The sequence below is a fragment of the Bidens hawaiensis genome, unplaced genomic scaffold (genome assembly GCF_021521415.1).
Source record: "Bidens hawaiensis isolate Kalapana, Puna unplaced genomic scaffold, B.hawaiensis_p1.1 tig00000536_1, whole genome shotgun sequence".
In the NCBI taxonomy this organism is placed as follows: Eukaryota; Viridiplantae; Streptophyta; class Magnoliopsida; order Asterales; family Asteraceae; genus Bidens; species Bidens hawaiensis.
The window spans coordinates 932,831-953,996 of NW_027491034.1; the positions used below are offsets into that span (position 1 = coordinate 932,831).

Consider the following 21,166-nt stretch of genomic DNA (forward strand, 5'->3'; position numbering starts at 1 on the left):
AAATGGCTAGGTTTAAGTTATTTTATTGGGAAGTTGGTTAAAAGTTACCATTAATAACTATTGCATTCACCTCCAACGAATATAAAATGTAAAAAACTGTTGGTTAATGAAACAAATGTTGCAGTTCATTGATTGGTAGTTGTATACTACTAATCAGTCTTTTTGAAAATCCAGATGGATATTAATAGTTTGAATAAAACAACCAATTTTCTTCAAATCTTTAGAATGAAAATGGAACTTGATAAAGCCAAGTATCATTCATGATGAAAGACTTCCATATGGAGTATAGAAAAGTTCAGGGTTGCTTACAAAGATCTTGTACAAGATAGAATGAAGAATCCAAGTAAGTTTCCCAAACCAAAAGGCTCTATCTGAAATCAAGATACTCAAAAGGAAAGAAAAGTCAAAAAGTACTGAATGCCATAGCAATGACAAATGTTTTGGCAACAAGGAGGAAGTTAACCGCTGAAAAACACTTGGAAGAAGGAAGATTTCTTGCTGATGAGCTAAAAGAGGATTTAATTTAAATGTAATAGCCTTAGCTTCAAAAACATCACCTTCTTCAACCTCTTGCTCCGAACATATCCTAAGATCACAAAATGGAGTTACAAGAAATCAATCCTATGTGACAATAATATGAGATATTGGAGAAACCAGAGAGGTTAAATTATATGATGTTCTCATAGTTGATGAAGAAGTCTTGAAAGTGCTGATAAACCTTCCATTAGAAATCGAATAGGATGACACCTTAGGAACTAACTTCTTTAGGAAATTTCGGGAGTCTGCTTCAAAAAAGGTTGTCTAAAAAATACTAGGAAGCTTATAAATAAATGGTTTTGGCATCATCAGTTCAAGGTAAGATTTTTAGAACCTGAAAAGAACTTATGGCTAGGAACCAAACAATTTATCAATATCACGTGTTCCCGAAAATGGTATTGAAATAATGGTACATGTAAGGCCTCGTTACCGGAATATAAAACTTCAACCATAACATATAACATAACTTTCAAATCTTGTCTTTTCAAACATTCATAATCATTTAAACATAAAACATAGTCTTTTAAACATTATAACATTTCCTTGAGATTCTAGTATCTTCAATTCCATGCCATGTGTTCCTCTCAAGCGAGCTGCCTCATCCTACTCACATGCGTGCATAATAAAAGTCAGCTACACGGAGTGAGTTCTAGTTAATCAATTAATTTACTTTTCATACACATATACGTTCCCGAAGGTACGCATTACACACTTAACATGTTCATCATTCTTCCATATACATTCATAACTAACCTTTCATTATAAAGAGCATTACGCCCTATATACCTCGGATATTATTAGGGTCCGGTGCCCTACATCCTCGGATATTATTAGAGCCAGGTCTCCCTTCTTCCTCGGATATTATTAGGGTCCGGTACCCTCCATCCTCGGTTATTATTAGGGTCCGGTCTCTCTTCTTACCTACTATCATGCCATACCTATCTATTTATATAATTTTAGAATTCATACGCACATACATTATTCATTCATCATATACAACAATCATATCCTCAAACCATTACCTGGCAGTACATGCAATAATCGAAGACCATTCACGCAACGACAAGCATTCATTCATACATAAATCATATAAGGCATACACTTACCACTTAAGGTAAGTGTATTAACTAATCACATCGAATTTGCACACAGCCCCGAAAACATAACAAGGAATGGGGCTAGAAACTCACCTAAACTCCGTTACGTTCACCGTTAATGGTTATCCCTTTCTTTAGTTGTGCGCAGCTAATTGTATAACAATTACACGTATCAATCAACTATCACTAACCATATCGTATTTAAAGTTTAGTTATAACCCTCAACGAACAGGGGTCCGGGGGCAGCGCCCCTGGCAGCGGGGTCCAAGTAGCCAAGCCCCTAGCTTGGGTTAAGCTGCTAGGTCAGCTTGGAAAAATTTTATTTGCATTAACTGTCTTAACACATTTTCCATTAGGATTTTAAATTATTATCTACTTCGTCCACTTGTTCGCTATAACGAATTAAGCCAAATTCGTTATCTGAACATAGCCTGATTCATGTCCTAATTCGTTATCAGAACATAGCCTGATTCGTTACCTTAGCATAGTTTATTGGCGAGTAACGAATCACCTGATTCGTTATCTGAATCGTTATCCTAGTTTGTTAGCCTAATTCGTTATCTTGACGTGACTTGATTTGTTATCTTAATATAACGAATGGATAGATAACAAATTAAAGGTTCATTCATTATCAAGTCGCACGAATGAGTCCCATTCGTTATGATTGCGTAACGAATGACCAGTCATAATGAATTATCCACGGTTCTTATCCAGACTTTGACTCAGGGTCAAAGTCAAAATCGTCAAGAACACGAAATAGTCAACGTATACCAGATCTGCAATTAAATCTATTCTTAACGAAACATCATGAAATTGGTACCATTAAACACGGAATCACAACGCTAACAAACCCTAATCATCCAATCAGCCAAACATTCACGTTTAAAGGGTGCGATTTTTTCAATTATAGACCCGATTGATCTTTTGACAAATTAACCTAACAATTGTTAACGGATTTCAGTAGGATTTGTTGTGTTGGATTCTTTTAAACAGACTACACAAGTCTATGATTTCTAGACGTAATCCGAACCTAAACGAACAAGTTCTCGATATAAACGTACCTTAAACAAGTTGGTGTACTAACACGGTCTAGTCTTGATGTTGTTTTTGGTTCGTCACAACGTTCTAGCACAAACGGGTTCGGGTTTTCACCTTCGGATCATGGCTTAGGTTATAGGATAGTGTTTATGTGTGTTTTTGATGGTGTAGCCTATGGAGTAGAGATGGATAAAAATGGAAAGTATTAGGGTTTAAGGGGTATTTATACTCCCTTAAGCCCATGGACCTAAGGCCCATTCCATCTCTTATTCCATCTTTTAAAGTCCAAGCCCGCCTTCTATTAGTTTATTTATCTAAACCGATAAACGACACACTATAAAATAATTGAAATTTATTTTATTAATTCTTTTCGAAAGCGGGACGTTACAAGTCTTCCCTCCTTAAAGAGGTTTCGTCCCCGAAACCTAACTATTACGTAAAAAAATTTGGCTAAAACTTGTGCATCTCTTCCTCAACTTCCCAAGTGGCATCTGATCCTTTACGATGCTAGCATATCACTTTCACCAAAGGTATAACCTTGTGACGAAGTTTCTTTTCTTTGCGATCGACTATATCTACATGCTGTTTGATGTAGTTCAGCTGTTCATCAACCTTAGTATCCACCAATGGCAAATGAGACGTGTCATCAACTAGACATTTCCTCAGATGAGAAACATGAAAGGTTGAATGAATTCCTTCTAACTCCTCGGTTAAATCTAGCTTAAAGCCACTTCACCCACACGTTCCATAATCTTAAGCGGTCCAATGTACCTCAGACTCAACTTCCCTCTCTTTCTAAAACGGATAATTCCTTTCCAAGGCGAGACCTTGAGCATCACATTGTCACCAATGTTAAACTCAATCGGTCGTCGCCGCTTATCAGTATACGACTTCTGTCTGTCTTGAGCAGCTTTCATTCTTGCCTTGATTTGATCGAACTTTGAAGAAGTTTCTTGCACAACTTCTAAACTTCCCATCATTTTCTAACCAATCTGTCCTCAACATACCGGGGTTCTACATCGTCTACCGTAAAGCATCTCAAACGGTGGCATACCAATACTTGAATGGTAGCTTTTGTTATAGGAGAACTCTGCCAGATGCAGATGATCATCCCAACTTCCTCCAAAGTCTAAAACACAAGCACGTAGCATATCCTCAAGGGTTTGGGTCGTCATTTCAGACTGTCCATCTCTTTGAGGATGATACGCCGTACTGATGTTCAACCTCGTTCCCATAGCTTCATGGAACTTCTTCCAGAACCTCGAAGTAAAATGAGTATCTCTATTAGACACGATCGACAGTAACACTCCATGTTTAGTCACGACCTCCTTGATGAACAAACTTGCTAACATTTCTGACGAGATAGCCTCTCGTATAGGCAAAAAGTGAGCACTATTGGTCAACCGGTCCACTATAAACCAAACGGTATCATGATGCTTAGTTGTATGAGGTAGCTCAGTTATGAAATCCATGGTGATGTGTTCCTATTTCCATTCAGGTATCTCCAGCGGTTGCATCTTTCCATAAGGGTTCTGATATTCGGCCTTGACTTGTAAACAAGTTAAGCACTTACTAACATAATCCACTACATCATTTTTCATTCCTGGCCACCAGTAGTCCCTTTTCAAATCTCGGTACATCTTCGTGGTTCCTGGATGAATTGAATATCTTGACTTATGAGCTTCGTCTAAGATTCAACCTCTAAGATTTCCATGGCGTGGGATCCATATACGGTCATACCTAGTCTTAACACCATACGTGTTTTCCAACAAATCCTCTTGCTGACCGAAAATCCTTTCTTTTTTTATTAGCCCTTCATCTACCAGCACTTCTGACTGCGCCTCGATGATTTCCTCAAATAGGCTTGAGTTCATAATTAACTGGTATGACTTCACTGTTGCAATGACTTCCTCATTCTTACGGCTTAGCGCATCGGCGACCACATTAGCTTTACCAGGATAGTACTTGATATCACAGTCGTAGTCCTTTATCAATTCTAACCACCTCCTCTATCTCATGTTTAACTCTTTCTGCTTGAAGAAGTACTTTAAACTCTTATGATCTGTGTAGATAGTACACTTAGTAACGTATAGATAATGTTTCCATATCTTGAGAGCATGCACTACTGCTACTAGCTCTAAATCATGCGCCGGATAAGTACTCTCATGGACTTTCAACAGTCTAGACGTGTAAGCTATCACTTTTCCTCGTTGCATCAACACGCAACCCAGCCCACGATGCGAAGCATTAGTACAAACAACCAAATCCTCGTCACCATCGGGTAGGGCAAGGATTGGAGCTTGCGTGAGTCTTCTACTTAGTTCCTCAAAAGCTTCTTCTTGAAACTTACCCCAACTAAATACTACCGACTTTCGGGTCATACCGGTCAACGGTGCGGCTATCTTGGAGAAACCTTCGATGAATCTCCTATAGTAGCCAACTAACCCTAGGAAGCTTCGTATATCAGTCGGATTCTACGGAGTCTTCCAATTCGTTATCGCCTCAATCTTAGCTGGGTCCACGGTAATCCCTTCAGGATTAATCACGTGACCTAGAAATTGCACTTCTCGCAACCAAAACACGCATGTCGGAAACTTAGCATACAACTTCTCTTCCTTCAGAACTTCCTACACTTCCCTCAGATGCTCGGCATGGTTAGACTCGCTCTTTGTATAAATCAATATATCATCGATGAAAATGATAACTGACTTATCCAACATCGGCCGACACACCATATTCATCATGTCCATAAATGTTGCAGGAGCATTTGTTAGATCGAATGACATCACGAGAACTCGTAGTGTCCATACCGCGTCCGAAACATTGTCTTAGGGATGTTTGCCTCTTTCACTTTCAATTGATGATAGCCTGATCTGAGATTTATTCTTGCGAACCAACTTAAACCTTGCAGTTGGTCAAACAGATCATCAATCCTTGGCAAAGGATATCTATTCCTTACCGTTAGCTTGTTCAACTCGCGATAGTCTATGCACATTCTCATACTTCCATCCTTCTTCTTTACGAACAACATCGGTTCACCCCTCGGGGAAACACTCGGCCTTATAAAACCTTTCTCGAGGATTTCTTGCAGTTGGGACATCAGTTCTTTCATCTAGGACGTCACTAGACGGTAAGGTGCTTCCGCGACGGGTTGGGCTCCTGGCATTATATCTATCTGGAATTCTATCTCCCGTTGCAGTGGCAACCCCGGAATATCCTCAGGGAATACTTCTGGGTAGTCGCACATGATAGGAATATCCTTCATTTTTTTCGTCTCAGCCGTAGCATTGACAACATACGCCAGGTAGGCATCGCAACCTCTCCTTAACAAACCCTCGGCCTTTATCATCGAAATGAAATTAAGACCAGAACTTTCCTTATCACCATAAACCGTCACCACACTACCTTTCATGGATTTTAACCTTATTATCCTACTCTTACACACTATCTGTGCTTCATACTCAGACAACCAATCCATTCCCAAAACCACATCGAACCCTCCTAAGGTAATAATATACAAAGTAACAGGGAACTCATCTCCCTCTAACTCTATCTTACAGTCCTTAACCATTCTCAATATTATAACCGAGGTCTCACTCGCGGTTTCTACTTTAAAAGTTTCAGGCACACGACAACATTTCATCTTTGCTAACTTACTAAATGTCGTAGCTACAAAACTTCTATTAGCACCCGAATCGAACAATATAGAAGCAGAAATACGATTTACTAGAAACAAACCTGTCACAACATCAGGAATCTGTTTGGCTTGTTCCTGAGTCAGCATATAGGCCCTAGTCCTTGGCCTAGCTTGTTCAGTATCCTTCTTCCCACTTCCTCCGGTTTCACCCTCAGTGCATTCCCTTGCAAAATGACATGTCTTACCGCACTTATAACATGCGGATTTTGCATTACATTCGTTAGCATAGTGCCCCATCTTCCCACACTTATAGCAGCCATGTGTCCCAAGCCTGCAATCTCCACCGTGAGCCTTTCCACATTTTTGACACACATCCGAACCAGTACCCCACTTGCACTCTCCACCGTGCACCTTTCCACATGTCTTGCATGTCTTTCTCTCCCATACCTTCTGCTTCTTGTCTTTAGGGTTCCATAACTGAGTACCTGAACGCTTGACATGAGCGAACCATTTCTTATCCTTCTTCTCTTCCGCCACCACATCACTTGCCGATAAGTCGTGAGCCCTACAACTGATTCAAAGGTACCAGGTCTACTAGCCTTGACCAAGACGCGAACATTCTGTAGTAGTCCTCTCACATAGCACTTGATCCTCTTGGCCTCAGTGTTAACCATATCAGGCACCAACCTAGACATTCAGTTGAATTCAGTAGTATACTCTCGGTATGTCATCTTTCCCACTTTCAAGTTCAGTTGCTTCATCTCCGCCCTCTTAACTTTGGCGTCAGCACAGAACCTTTTCATCACCAACTCTTTCAGGTCATCCCACCTCATAGCCTTAATCTCATCCCGACTCTTCCTCTGCTCCACACTTTCCCACCAATAAATAGCTTTCTCACCAAACGACTGAGTGGCATAACCCACTGCATGGTCGGGACGGAACTCGCTATTGCGGATAACCTTGTCCATCACGGTTATACATTGAAGGGTGGCGATTGCGTCTACTAAACCAGTAAGCTTTGGCGGGTCACAACCTTTGAATGACTTGTAGTTACACCCACCCCGGCCTCTCTTTCTGTCATCAACTTTCACCGATCGAACTTCGCTCGAGTCACCCTTCTCTCCTTCATCATCCTTCTTACTCTTTTCCCCAGACTTCTCAGCAGTTCTTACATGACTTTCAGCAAGACTTTTCGAGATTCAAGTTCTTCACAGCAGCGGCTATAGCTTAAGCAATGGCAACTTGAACAACAGGGTCAATTTAATACCCTTCGTTGTTGCTCGGGTTTTGACCAGCTGCACTTCCCTCTCCCTCAGTGTTAGTGGTTGTTCTTACATAAGGTTCTCTGACAATGCGTGGCCTGCCATGAAGTCCCGTACGACCTCCTTGCCCAATCGTCTTCCTTTCTCCAGCCATTCATATTCTATAAGGAAACACAAACATCTTCACTCAAGGAACGATTTAGTACAAGGATAGTAAGGCTAACAGGTAATAACAGTGGTCAGCTGTGATTAGCTGATCACATTACTTTCCGTGTCCTACACACTTCCCCTTATGAGTCCATTTGTGCTAATTCTACTTCTAACAATCAAACAATCAAACAGTTCATATCATCATATATTCCTATCCCTAGAAATTAAGCTAGCATTCATACATCATTCTACTTTACATGTGAAATTAATCACATATTTTACATTTACTGAGCCTGCTTGAGTGACACATGGCAATCTTGAACTGACATCTTCTCTCCTTTCTTACTTTAATCCCATTCTCTATTCGAGTCTAATCATGTAAGATGCTTAATTCTCTCGAACTTATGATCTGATACCAACTTGTAAGGCCCCGTTACCGGTGCCTCACTTTTCACGTTGGATTTACTCATAAACACAATTCTAAATATCAGAGTTAATCAAAACTTTACGTGGAATATAAAACTTCAACCATAACATATTACATAATTTTCAAATATTGTCTTATCAAACATTCATAATCATTTAAACATAAAACATAGTCATTTAAACATCATAACATTTCCTTGAGATGCCAGTATCTTCAATTCCATGCCATGTGTTCCCCTCAAGCGAGCAGCCTCATCCTACTTACTTGCGTGCATACGAAAAGTCAGCTACGGTGAGTGAGTTCTAGTTAATCAGTTAATTTACTTTTCATACACATATACGTGCCAGAAGGTACGCATTACATACTTAACCTGTTCATTCATCCATATACATTCATAACTAACCATTCATTATAAAGAGAATTATGCCCTACATACCTCGGATATTATTAGGGTCCGGTGCCTTACATCCTCGGATATTATTAAGGTCCGGTCTCCCTTCTTCCTCGGATATTATTAGGGTCCGGTACCCTCCATCCTCGGATATTATTAGTGTCTGGTACCCTTCATCCTCGGATATTATTAGGGTCCGGTCTCCCTTGTTACCTACTATCATGCCATACCTTTCTATATATATAATTATAGAATTCATTCGCACATACATTATTCATTCATCATATACAACAATCATATCCTCAAACCATTACCTTGCAGTATATGCAATATCCGAAGATCATTCACGCACCGACAAGGATTCATTCATACATAAATCATATAAGGCATACACTTACCACTTACATACACTTACCACTTAAGGTAAGTGTATTAACTAATCACATCGAGTATGCACAGAGCCCCGAAAACATAACGTGGAATGGGGCTAGAAACTCACTCGAATTCGGTTACGTTCACTGTTAATGGTTATCCCTTTCTTTAGCTATGCGCGGCTAACTCTATAACAATTACACGTATCAATCAACTATCACTACCCATATCGTATTTCTAGTTTAGTTATAACCCTCAATGAATGGGGGTCCGGGGGCAGTGCCCCTTGCAGCGGGTATCTAGGGGCGGCATCCCCTAGGGGGGTCTAAGGGGCAGAGCCCCTGGCTTGGGTTAAGCTGCCAGGTCAGCTTGGAAAATTTTATTTTCATTAATTGTCTTAACACATTTTCCATTAGGATTTTAAATTATTATCTACTTCGCCCACTTGTTCGCTATAACGAATTAAGCTTAATTCGTTATCTAAACATAGCCTGATTCATGGCCTAATTCGTTATCAAAACATGGCCTGATTCGTTACCTTAGCTTAGCGAATTGGTGAGTAACGAATCACTTGATTCGTTATATGATTCGTTATCCTAGTTCGTTAGCCTAACTCGTTATCTTGACGTGACTTGATTCGTTATCTTAATATAATGAATGGATAGATAACGAATTAAATATTCATTCGTTATCAATTTGCACGAATGAGTCCCATTCGTTATGACCGCATAACGAATGACCAGTCATAACGAATTATCCATAGTACTTATACAGACTTTGACTCAGGGTCAAAGTCAAAATCGTCAAGAACACGGAATGGTCAACATATACTAGATCTACAATTAAACCTTTGATTCTTAATGAAACATCATGAAATTGGTACCATTGAACTCAGAATCACATCGCTAACAAACCTTAATCATCCATCAGCCAAACATTCACGTTTAAAGGGTGCGATTTGTTCTATTATAGACCTGATTATTCATTTGACAAATTAACCTAACAATTGTTAACGGATATCAGTAGGATTTGTTGTGTTGGATTCGTTTTAAACAGACTCACACAGATCTATGATTTCTAGACGTAATCTGAACCTAAACGAACAAGTTCTTGATATAAACGTACTTTAAACAAGTCGGTTTACGAACACAGTCTAGTCTTGATGTTGTTTTTGGTTCGTCACAACATTCTAGCACCAACGGGTTCGGGTTTTTACCTTCGGATCTTGGCTCGGGTTATCGGATAGTGTTTGTGTGTGTCTTTGATGGTGTAGGCTATGGTGTAGAGATGCATAAAAATGGAAAGGATTAGGGTTTAAGGGGTATTTATACTCCCTTAAGCCCATGGACCTAAGGCCCATTCCATATCTTATTTCATCTTCTAAAGTCCAAGCCTGCCTTCTATTAGTTTATTTATCTAAACCGATAAATGACACACTATAAAATAATCGAAATTTATTTTATTAATTCTTTTCAAAAGCGGGACGTTAGAGTATTGCTCCCAAAGTGCTGACGTCTTTAAATTAACCGATGACTATCCACTGATGATAGAAACTACGGAAGATCAACTAACTGAAGACAAAACAACTGGTGTTTTAGAAGATAAATAATTTAAAACTTATTGTATTTTGTATAAGTCGCTAGGTAGTTCAAATTAGTTGTTTGTAACTAAATTTGTTAGATGTTGCTTTCAACCTTAATTAATCAGCACTTACACTTGTAAAAAATGAGGAAAAGAGTCTCTTCCTTATTAACACTTTTTGAATGACGACGAGCTAAGGTTGAGGGGAGCAATAGATTGTAATCTTTTGATTATAGTTATTGAAATGTTGTTCTTCCGTATGAAACCTTCTAAAAGCTTGTTTGATTAGTTTGTTTCCGTTGCTAATTACTTTGATAAAACTATGTTGATTCATAATTGAATATGAATTCAATTAATGAGCATCTGATCCTCACAAAGGATTAAATTAGCTGCTTACTAAATGATGAATCAACATAATAATTGCTTAATGAAAATATTGAAAGCAAATCATGCTACGTGTCTTTGTAAAACCTTATGTCATTTCATGCACATGGCCAAACTCTGACAAAACCACTATACAAGGATATTATCTCCCAACGCATATTCATTCAACCATGTACGCCTCACGCCTCACACATCTAGAAAGAGAGGGTGGAGTGGTCTGTGACTCTAACCGACATGGTGGCGACAATGACATTCAGAGATGGCTTTACTAAGTCGATGGTGAGGGCGTTAACGCCGGTGGTTACGGTGGTGAACAAAACGTAGGGGGAGAGAAAGAGAGAGAAATAATGAAAGTATGCATCGTGGTAGTTGCGGCGACCGGAAGTAGACGCCTCTACCACCGTTGCAACAGTTTCAGGAACCCGACGACGGTAAAAAAAGATTTCTGACTTAGATGGTAACTATCGAAACTCTAATTAAGTTTTTGGCCGTTTAAATGCCTGATAACGACTGATATGTTGTGTGGTCTATAGAGGTCGGGTATTAAACCCACCATTCAATTAAATACAACACCCAAATAAAGGATAACTCATGAGCTTGACGGAACACTTGGTTCCCTAACATCAGCGGGCATACAATACGCCAAACATACTGCATGGCGCCAAGGTTGTAGCCTAATATAATAAACATTCCCTGACACCTAGGGAATGGTAGCACAAAGGTTTCTGCCAGCATGGGGCAAAAAGGTACAACTTACATGGGAAATAACACCCAACCAATAGGGACAACACATATAGGGCGGTACAAAACAGCACAACACGTCCATGTCAAAAGGCCATGATGTCCACCAATCTCCACCAATCTCCACGACCGCACGGGTAGAGAATATAATTGGTGGAAATCATGACAAAGTGGTTGACCATACTCACTCTCCTCCGGCTATAAATACCAATAGATCTCCAAACGGTAAAGGATATACATACTTAAATATTACTACTCTTAATACATTCTATTTGTACGATCAAGTACTGATTCTCATGCTGGAGGGTGGTTACGAGAGAATCCCCCCATTCCTCGTAACGAGCTCACGGTGTGCTGTTTTGCAGGATACACTCATCTGCGCCAAGAAGGTTCTATAACCCATCGTGGGGAATACTTAACCGTAACCCTCGGACTAACGTGTTAGACCTTAAGGGATTTGTGTTTCTTCATTGGCGCCATCCGTGCATATTGCTAGGACAGTTACTCAAAGATCACTCCATTCTTGATTAAGATGAGTGGCAAACAACACCGAAAGAGGTTGGCCAATAGTCAAAGGCCAACCAAGAAGGAAATTTTTAAATTCTAGACATCATTGATAGTGGTGAAGGCATCGCTAACGCATCCACCTTCCACCATGCTGTTACAGAATAAGCAAAAACGAAACCATGTTCACAAGTAACCATGCCACCAGATATAATGGCTTGGTTAGAGGCTGAACATAAACTTAAGGACAAAGTCCAGGAAAAAATGGCGGCAGTCGTTCGACCCCGAATGCTGTTCGATATGGAATCCAGCAGCATTGGCGAAGAATAAGAGTACGAAGAACACTCAACACCAGTTCGTACAAAGGCACCAACCGCCAAATCACCACCTGCTCAGCAAACAGCAAAGAAAAATCACATCGGTCGCGTCTAGAAGCCGACTCATGTCTAGACGATACCGATTACGAAGCTAGTTGGAGAGGTCTAGATACCGCCAGAAAGCTAGTAAAATATCATCCAGATGCAACAGAAGATTTCTCCAAGCCATACCGGCCAACAACATCGGCGGGAAAATCAAAATTCGTGGCAAAATCGCCGAGGCGGAATTACCAGAAAATCCAAAAATTCCGCCAACGGTGGGCCAGTACGACGGCATAACAGATCCGGATGATCATTTGCAAACTTATACAGCCGTCGAGATAGTATCAGGGTGGACCATGCCGTTATGGTGCCACATTTTCACGCTAACTTGAAAGACGCCATTGAAGAATACGTCGAGAACAGAAAGTTAGACCACCTGGTCAGAAGTATCAAAGGGAAATACAGACGATCGCCTCCAAGGGACGCCGGAAGGCTAGAAAAGAAAATCAAAGACCTTAACGCCAACATGATATCTGGAAGTGTCCAATCCAAAAATCGTAGACAGACGGAGAATGCGGCCTGGAAAGAAGAACAGGTGATCTTCCCAAAAGTAAAGGGAGGAGCAAATAAGAAAGCGCCGTTAGTAATCACGACAGTATTCAGACACTACCGAACACCACGCTTTTTCATCGAAGCGGGAGCAACGTCTGACATCATGTATCTCCAATGCTTGGATTTACTGGAAGAGAAAGACAGGTAGAGGTTGGTACACGTCAATGCTCCAATAGCCGGTTTCGATCAAAGTATTGAATATCTGCTGGCGCAGTTGACATTCCCAGTCGAACTCAGTGACGGGATACATTCACGAACTGAAGATGTGGATTTCTTGGTCATGGAAACGCCCCACCCACATTATGACGTAATCTTATGAAGGGAGGCGATTGGAGACTTCAACGCTAACCCCTCGACAGCCCATGGCATGTTGGGAGTACCAACTCCAACGGGAATAGCAATGATCCAGGCCAACAAAGAATGCAACATAGCAGAAAGAAATACGCCGCCACAAAAGATATCGAAAACCAGCAAAGAAAGAGAAGTGGAAAAAGGGGTGCTCCACGAAAAATTCCCAGAACAAAGCATAATCATTTGACCAACCATATCGGATGAAGCGCGGCCGGCGCTAAAAAGGTTGTTAATCAAGAGCGTAGATGTATCGCATGGACCCCGGCGGACATGACGGGGTCCCAAGAAGCAAGGCGAAGCATAAGCTAAAAGTTACTTCGGATTTTGTGCCAGTAGTACAGAAGCGAAGGAAGATGGGGCTAGACCAAGCAAAAGCTTGTGATGAGCAAGTCCAACAACTGGTGGATGCGAGAATAATCCGCGAGATTCAATACCAAACATAGGTAGCCAACCCAGTGATGGTACCTAAAGAAAACGGGCAATGGCGCATGTGTGTCGACTTCAAAGATCTCAACAAAGCATGCCCAAAATATTGCTACCCTTTGCCAGAAATTGACCTTAAAGTGGACGCGTTAGTCCCTTTCCAGTTCAAATGTTTTCTGGAAGCATACAAGGGGTACCAACAAATTCACATGGCATCAGGAGACCAAGATTAAACAGCGTTCAGAACAAATAACGGAACATACTGTTACAAAATGATGCCATTTGGTCTCAAAAACGTCGGGTCTACATACCAACGGTTGATGGACAAAAAAATTCAAGTCTCAAATTGGGAGAAACTTAGAAGTTTACATGGATGACTTAGTCATAAAAAGCAAGACAGAAGCAGTGATGCTAAGAGACATTGAGGAAACCTTAAAGACGTTACGATCGATCAGCATGAAACTAAACCCAGGAAAATGTTCCTTTGGAGTAGAAGAAGGAAAATTTATGGGGGTAATTGTAACAAACAGAGGGTTCAAATCCAACCCGGAGAAGTTGGAAACAGTTTTAGCAATGCCCTCCCAAAAATTTGTTAAACAAGTGCAAACACTTAACGGCCGATTGATCGCAGTTAACAGATTCCTGTCAAGTCATGCGGAAAGATCTTTCCCGTTCATCTCAACCTTGAGGAACTGCCTAAAAAAGTCTCAATTTTGGTGGACTGTGGAAGCGGAAACAACATTCCAAGAGATAAAGTCGCGCCTAGCAGAGTTACCAACGTTAACATCACCAAAGGCGGGAGAACCATTGATAATATATTTAGCAGCTTCCGACAGAGCAATTAGTGCAGTGCTAATGGTGAAAAGAAATGGTGTCCAGATACCAATTTACTATGTAAGCCGCACCCTAGCGGATGCGGAAAAAAGATACTCCACCCTGGAAAAACTGGTCTTATCTTTGGTACAAACGGCACGGCGCCTCAGAAGATACTTTCAAAGCCACCCAATACATGATCTCACCAATTATCGCTTGCAAAACGTGTTGAGCAAGCCAGAACTGTAAGGGTGACTAGCGAAATGGGCGATAGAATTGGGAGAGCACGCCATTGAATATAAACCTAGGCCCGCAATCAAGGGCCAGGTTTTGGCCGATTTCATAGCAGAAGTACCTCACGAAAAAGATGAAGAATTCCGGAAAGAAATAGAGCCCCCCATCGATCAACAAAAAGAACAGTTTTGGAAGTTGTTCACCGATGAGGCATCTAACGATGAAGGTGCAGGCGCTGGGTTAAGAATAACCAATCCAGAAGGACAACACTTCACATACGCGATACGCCTAGAATTCAAAAGTACAAACAATGAGGCAGAGTATGAAGCGTTGTTAGCAGGGTTAAGAATCGCCAAGAAGTTAGGGGCCCGACACTTGGAAGTGCACGTCGATTCAATGCTAGTGGCAAATCAAATTGAAGGGTCATATGACGCAAAGGACGACAAAATGGCGTCTTACCTGGCGCAAGCTAAGGTGTTAATGGCAACCTTCATCACATGTAAAGTAAAACACTTCAAGCGGAGTGAAAACAAACAAGCAGACACCCTTAGCAAATTGGCATCGGTTGGTTTCGAACATCTCGCAAAAGATGTCCGCATAGAGGTACTAGCAACACCTTCAACAATGAATAGGGAAGTTTGCGTGTGTTCAACGGTGGAATCAAATTGGATGACACCAATTGTCACCTACCTTTCGACAGGTATTCTACCAGACAATAAAGCAGAGTCCCGGAAGATTCGCCACAAAGCACTGAATTATACAATTCAGGATGGAATCTTATATAGGCGATCATATTTAGGGCCACTCCTCAGATGCGTAGATCCACAAGACGCAAACTACCTGTTAAGGGAAATTCATGAAGGGATATGCGGTGTACATGCGGGTCCAAGAATGGTGGTGGCCAAGATCACGAACACCGGGTATTATTGGTTGGGTATGCATGTGGACGCAGAAAGAGAATTAAGACGGTGCAGCGCATGCCAGTGCCATGCACCAAACACCTTGCGTCCAAAGAACACGATGATCCTAGTGACAGCTTCTTGGTCGTTCCAAAAATGGGTGATTGATATAACAGGACCGTTCCCCGAAGCACCAGGACGAGTAAAGTTCCTAATCGTCGCAATCGACTACTTCACAAAATGGATCGAAGCAAAGCCAGTGGAAACGATAAATGCGGCTAGCATCAAAAAATTCATATGGGAATTTATCATATGCCACTTCGAGCTGCCCATGAATCTGGTCAGCAATAACGGAACACAATTCGCAGATCAACACATCCAACGATGGCTGAAGGAGTTGAATATTACCCAAACATTCAATTCCGTCGCCCATCCACAAGGAAACGGGGAAGTGGAATGCGCCAATCGAACCATTTTCGGCTATATCAAGAAAAGACTGGCGAATTATAAGTCGGATGGGTTGAACAATTGCCTCATGTCCTTTGGGCTATATGAACCCAAAGAAGTACGAGTAATGCAGAAACACCATTCAGCCTGACTTATGGTACTGAAGCAATGATCCCGGCCGAAGTTTGTGTGCCATCACCGAGAATCACACTGCCAAATGATAATGAGGCAGAAAGGCGTTTAGACTTAATGATCCTAGAAGAACTTAGAGTGTTGGCCGCAATTCGAGAACAAAATTACAAGCGCCAACTACAGAAGTACTATGATGCAAAAATAAAAGTTTGTGAGTTCAATGCTGGAGATTACGTCATTCGCAACAATGAGGCATCAAGAGCGCAAGCGCAGGAAAAACTAGCGCCATCTTGGGAAGGCCCCTACCAGATCAAAAAAGTATTGGGAAAATGTGCCTATGTGCTGATGCAACTCGATGGCTCACCGATTCCAAGAACTTAGAACACGACACAGCTGCGAAGATGTTACATGTAAATCGATTCCAAAATTATAAAAACAGGCCAAGTGTCAACAAATTTGAATGGAAACGATACTCCGCATTTCACAGATTCAGAGAAAAGTTCATTTCATACATATAAAAAAAATTACAAACGGGTAACAACACCCGCAAAAAAATGTTACAATCCTAACTATACAGATCAGGGGGATAACCTAATCAACATCGTTTATACCCTTCCCCGACTGATCAGTAGTTGCAACGTCATCTCCACCACCACTACCAGGTCCGGCAGACAGACCAACCTGTGTAGGCTCCAGCAGTTTCCTCAGCAATTTCACACCATTTTCTTCTTTGGCGTACTGAGCAACTTCAGAAAGGATGGGAAACGTAAGGGGATCATACTCCGCCTCAGCGACTTTGTACTCCATTTCAATATCGATGACATGAAGAACATAAGCTTCAAGAGGAAGGTTGTCACACAGATGCATCACGGCCTCCTGAAAGCCAGTCTTGTGACCAAGTTGCTGAGCAGCAGTAACAAGGGTCCCAACACACCGCGTTAAATCGTCATCAGTAATGATGCGTTGGACGACCTGCAAAACAAGGGTGTTAGTAAAATACAAACGTTAAAAAAGAAAGTAATATCTACTTGGAAATAATTACCTTGCAGATGGCATGTTTCAACAGCCAATCGCGGTCAGCGATAGCAGCGGCACATTCAGCAGTCAAGGACTCAATAGTCTTCTCATTCGAAACCAGCGTATCAACCAACTTTCCCGCGTCCGCTTTTCTCAATTCAGCTTCCGCCTCCAACTCTTCAATACGCTTGCGCAAAGCAGCGTTTTCATCCTCGAGTTTGGCAAAAGCCTCCTTGGCGGAAAGAGCACGGCTACATTGTAACATTCGTTACTTTTCAAACCCGAAAACTCAACCCATTTTAAATTTTCGGTTTTGTTTCTATTTAAATTTATATATTTTTATAATATTATTAATTAATCTCAATTTTCATTAATGTATTTAATGTGATCATTTCTATGCAATTATACATTTCACCACCTCTGTAGTATTACATACTCATTTAAAACATTCATAATCAAGATCAAATATTTCAGTACATGTCCCATGCAATTTACTATAATTATTATTTAACTACAACTACTACTTTTATTTATTATTATTATTATTATTACTTTTATTATTATCATCATCTTTTCATATGTTACTTAACTAATAAAAACTAATGAATGTTTTAATTCAATAAAATTTATTAATATAGTTAAACCTTTTGAATACCCTATTAAACAATTTTTAATTTGTGTTTTAATTATGTTAAATATGATTAATTTTCATAATTTCCTTAGACATAACAACTCTATATTTTCAATATAAAAGGAGGACAAATCCTCCATTATTTTCACACCTCAATCCATTCTTTTCTTAAGTTTAAGAGCACTAACAAGTAAGTTGTTACCATTTCAAGCATTTTATAGCTTTTGTTTTGATTTTATCTTGAATGTTCATACTTGTTCATAAGATGTTCTTCATGATCATGTTACTTTTATCATAAAAATAACATATTTTGGTTTTAATAATCATTATGATCATGGATATCCAAGATGAACACTTTGATTTTTCTAAATCTTGGATCAAGCCTAGTCTTTTTTTGCAACAAACATGAATATATATTTATCTAAATCTTATGATTCGTTGATCATCATAATTTATAAACTTTCTTTAAATAAGATTATTTATAAAAAAATTCTTTTATTAAAAATATTTTACAATAGATATAACATACTTCATATCTTTGAATTAATAATTGAGTAAATTAATTATTGTTTATTTTATTTCAACATAACTACTATTTATGAGAATTAATTAATTAATTATGTTACTTGGAATCAAATGTTTAATCATAAATTGTTATTAATATTATTATTTAATCTTATATTAATAAGTTATAATTATTTGTCTACAAATCATTCTTCAACTAATAAACATCAAATGATTTATATAAACTTTATTCATTTTTGTTAAACTCATTAAAAATCCCCAAGTCCCCATTTACCATAAGCTAATTAACTTTATAATTCCGGTTACTTGTCCTTGATTTTTTGTATCTTCGTTATTATTTATAGTTTCGTGAGATTCAATTGCTTCGTTTGTTAACTCGCTTTTGGTTATTTATTACAAGTTGTCTCCAATATCAAATGTGAGTTTCTCACACCCCCTTTTTACCCTTTTTAACTATTTTGGGGGTAGCATATATATCCTATCAAAAATGCAATTTATTTTATTTATTATTACAAACTACAATTCGCATCATGGACTTGTGTGTTTACTTGTTACTTGCCCAATTATTACGGGCATGGATTTCTTTGATAAGTATGATCATACGCCCCCCTTTGCACCCATGGACCATTTGTTTCTGGTGAAAAAGGGACTCCGATCTGAGTACGTTGGTTCACAATCCCAACTAGAAAAGACCTTCATTTATTCTTTACACTCATGGACCATTGTTTCTAGTGTAAAGAACCCTTATGTGTTTTTCACAAGTTTTCATGGAATTGTATGGTTTTTATATATTATTTAAACTGTGTGAACTCACCAACTATAAAGTTAGTTGACATTATTTTATATATATGCTACAGGTACTTTCATTAGAGGATGAAATAAAGAGGATACTAGAAGTTAGGTTATCTAGATAATAAACAAGAAGATGCTTGTTTTGTTCCTTTTCCCTTGTGTTTGTTCATTTGAAATAACTTGTGTACTTGATGCTTTGGAATGAATTAATGATAATATTGTCGCTTAATAATGTCACATATGTTTTGGGCAATCTATACGTCACACTCAGGCGTCTCCGCTTTAGCCGGGGTGTTACAGATTAGTATCAGAGCCGTGACTATAAGATAGGACATTAGACGTAGTGTTCTAGTTGGTTATAGTTTATTTGCTTAATTGTTTAGGTTGCATGATTACAAATTATGTGAGCCTTATTTGATTGTTCAATGCACATTATTTGGTTATTATTAATTGGTTTATACCTCATGTACGCAAATACAATTATTCTGATGATTCAATTACTTCAATTACACAAGCACACACAAGTCCCAGGCTTATGCCTAAAAACAAAGAGTTTTCCAACATTTTAAATTATTGATTTTTATTGTGGTGTTCCGATATTTATTTTTCTTAAAGATGGTTCTATATGGCGGATATGTAGTAAATTGTAAGGGGGGCGTGCCTGTTTTCCGAAACTCTTGACACCAAGGTTATTGAAACCTAAGGATAAGCAATGCATATAAATCCCAATCAGACGCGGGACACGGTTGCTTACCTGGAGAGTTAGGAAAGAGCATGAACTCTATTAAGCCAAAGCATACCACTTTCAACGCCGTATGAATCACAACTTTAAGTTTTCAAACGCGACCATGTTCTCTTTGTGAAAAGAATACGGTTGCACTCCTCTATGTTTTACAATGTGTTTTAACTAGAAGTCTGTACACGAATACCCAGCTTTCGGTTCGATTTAATTACGCATTTTTATACGAGAATAGTTAAGTTTTAAAAAAAATTGTGACACGTTTTCTTTATTTATACGCTCATTTACGGAATAAACTTTTAAAAGTTTGCAAAGTAATAACCAAATTTCAAACGATTCCTTTGTTATTTTACTATTATGTTTTAGAATTAAAAATTCAAAAAGTTAGGGTGTTACATGAATGGTCGAATTTCAATTCGATTACCTTATTTCCATATTAATTTACCCTTATGTTTTAGAAGTGGAAATTTAAAAAGTCATGGTGGTTTATGAACATTCGATTTTCAATTCGATTTCATTATTTATTGTAAGTTTAATATTTTTTTTCCATATGATTATTCAATAATTTATGAGGTTTTCGTTTATTGAAAGGTGAAAACTCATGACGTTTCATGGGAATTCAAATTTCGATTTCAAATTTGTTTCATGCGATTTCTTTTTCATTACTTGTTTTCATTGATGTATCTATTAGTCGTTTTCATAGTTACGTCCCAAGTCACGCAAATTTTTCACGTTTCGTATCACGCCTTCTCGTTTTCCTAGTTGTCGTACTCAATTGGCGAAATGACAATCCAAGTTATCAAGTAAACGGTCTCCGCAGTCCCGATCACCCCACGTTTGACCGCACCTACCTTCATCGCCATAGTTAATTCAAATTCAAACCCAGCACCATTCTTGGAAACTCAAGCTAAACTCAACTGAAAGGCCTCACGCTGAAACACACCCTTTGTACAGTACGTGTAAATTCCACCACTTTACTTCCCCGAAACATTGATATGCTTCAATCCGTGGTAGATTCAATTACCACTTGTTGCTAAGACTTACCCAAACTCAACGCCACTCACCCGTATG

General features: G+C 39.3%; 1 protein-coding gene across 1 annotated transcript; it reads left to right on the plus strand.

Moving 5' to 3' along the window:
• Window positions 1-12,844: 12,844 nt before the first annotated feature.
• Window positions 12,845-16,410, plus strand: LOC143635161 (uncharacterized). The gene is made up of 2 exons (XM_077103048.1): window positions 12,845-13,236; window positions 14,988-16,410. Exons 1-2 carry the CDS (start codon window positions 12,845-12,847, stop codon window positions 16,408-16,410), a joined length of 1,815 nt encoding a protein of 604 aa, XP_076959163.1.
• Window positions 16,411-21,166: the final 4,756 nt, after the last annotated feature.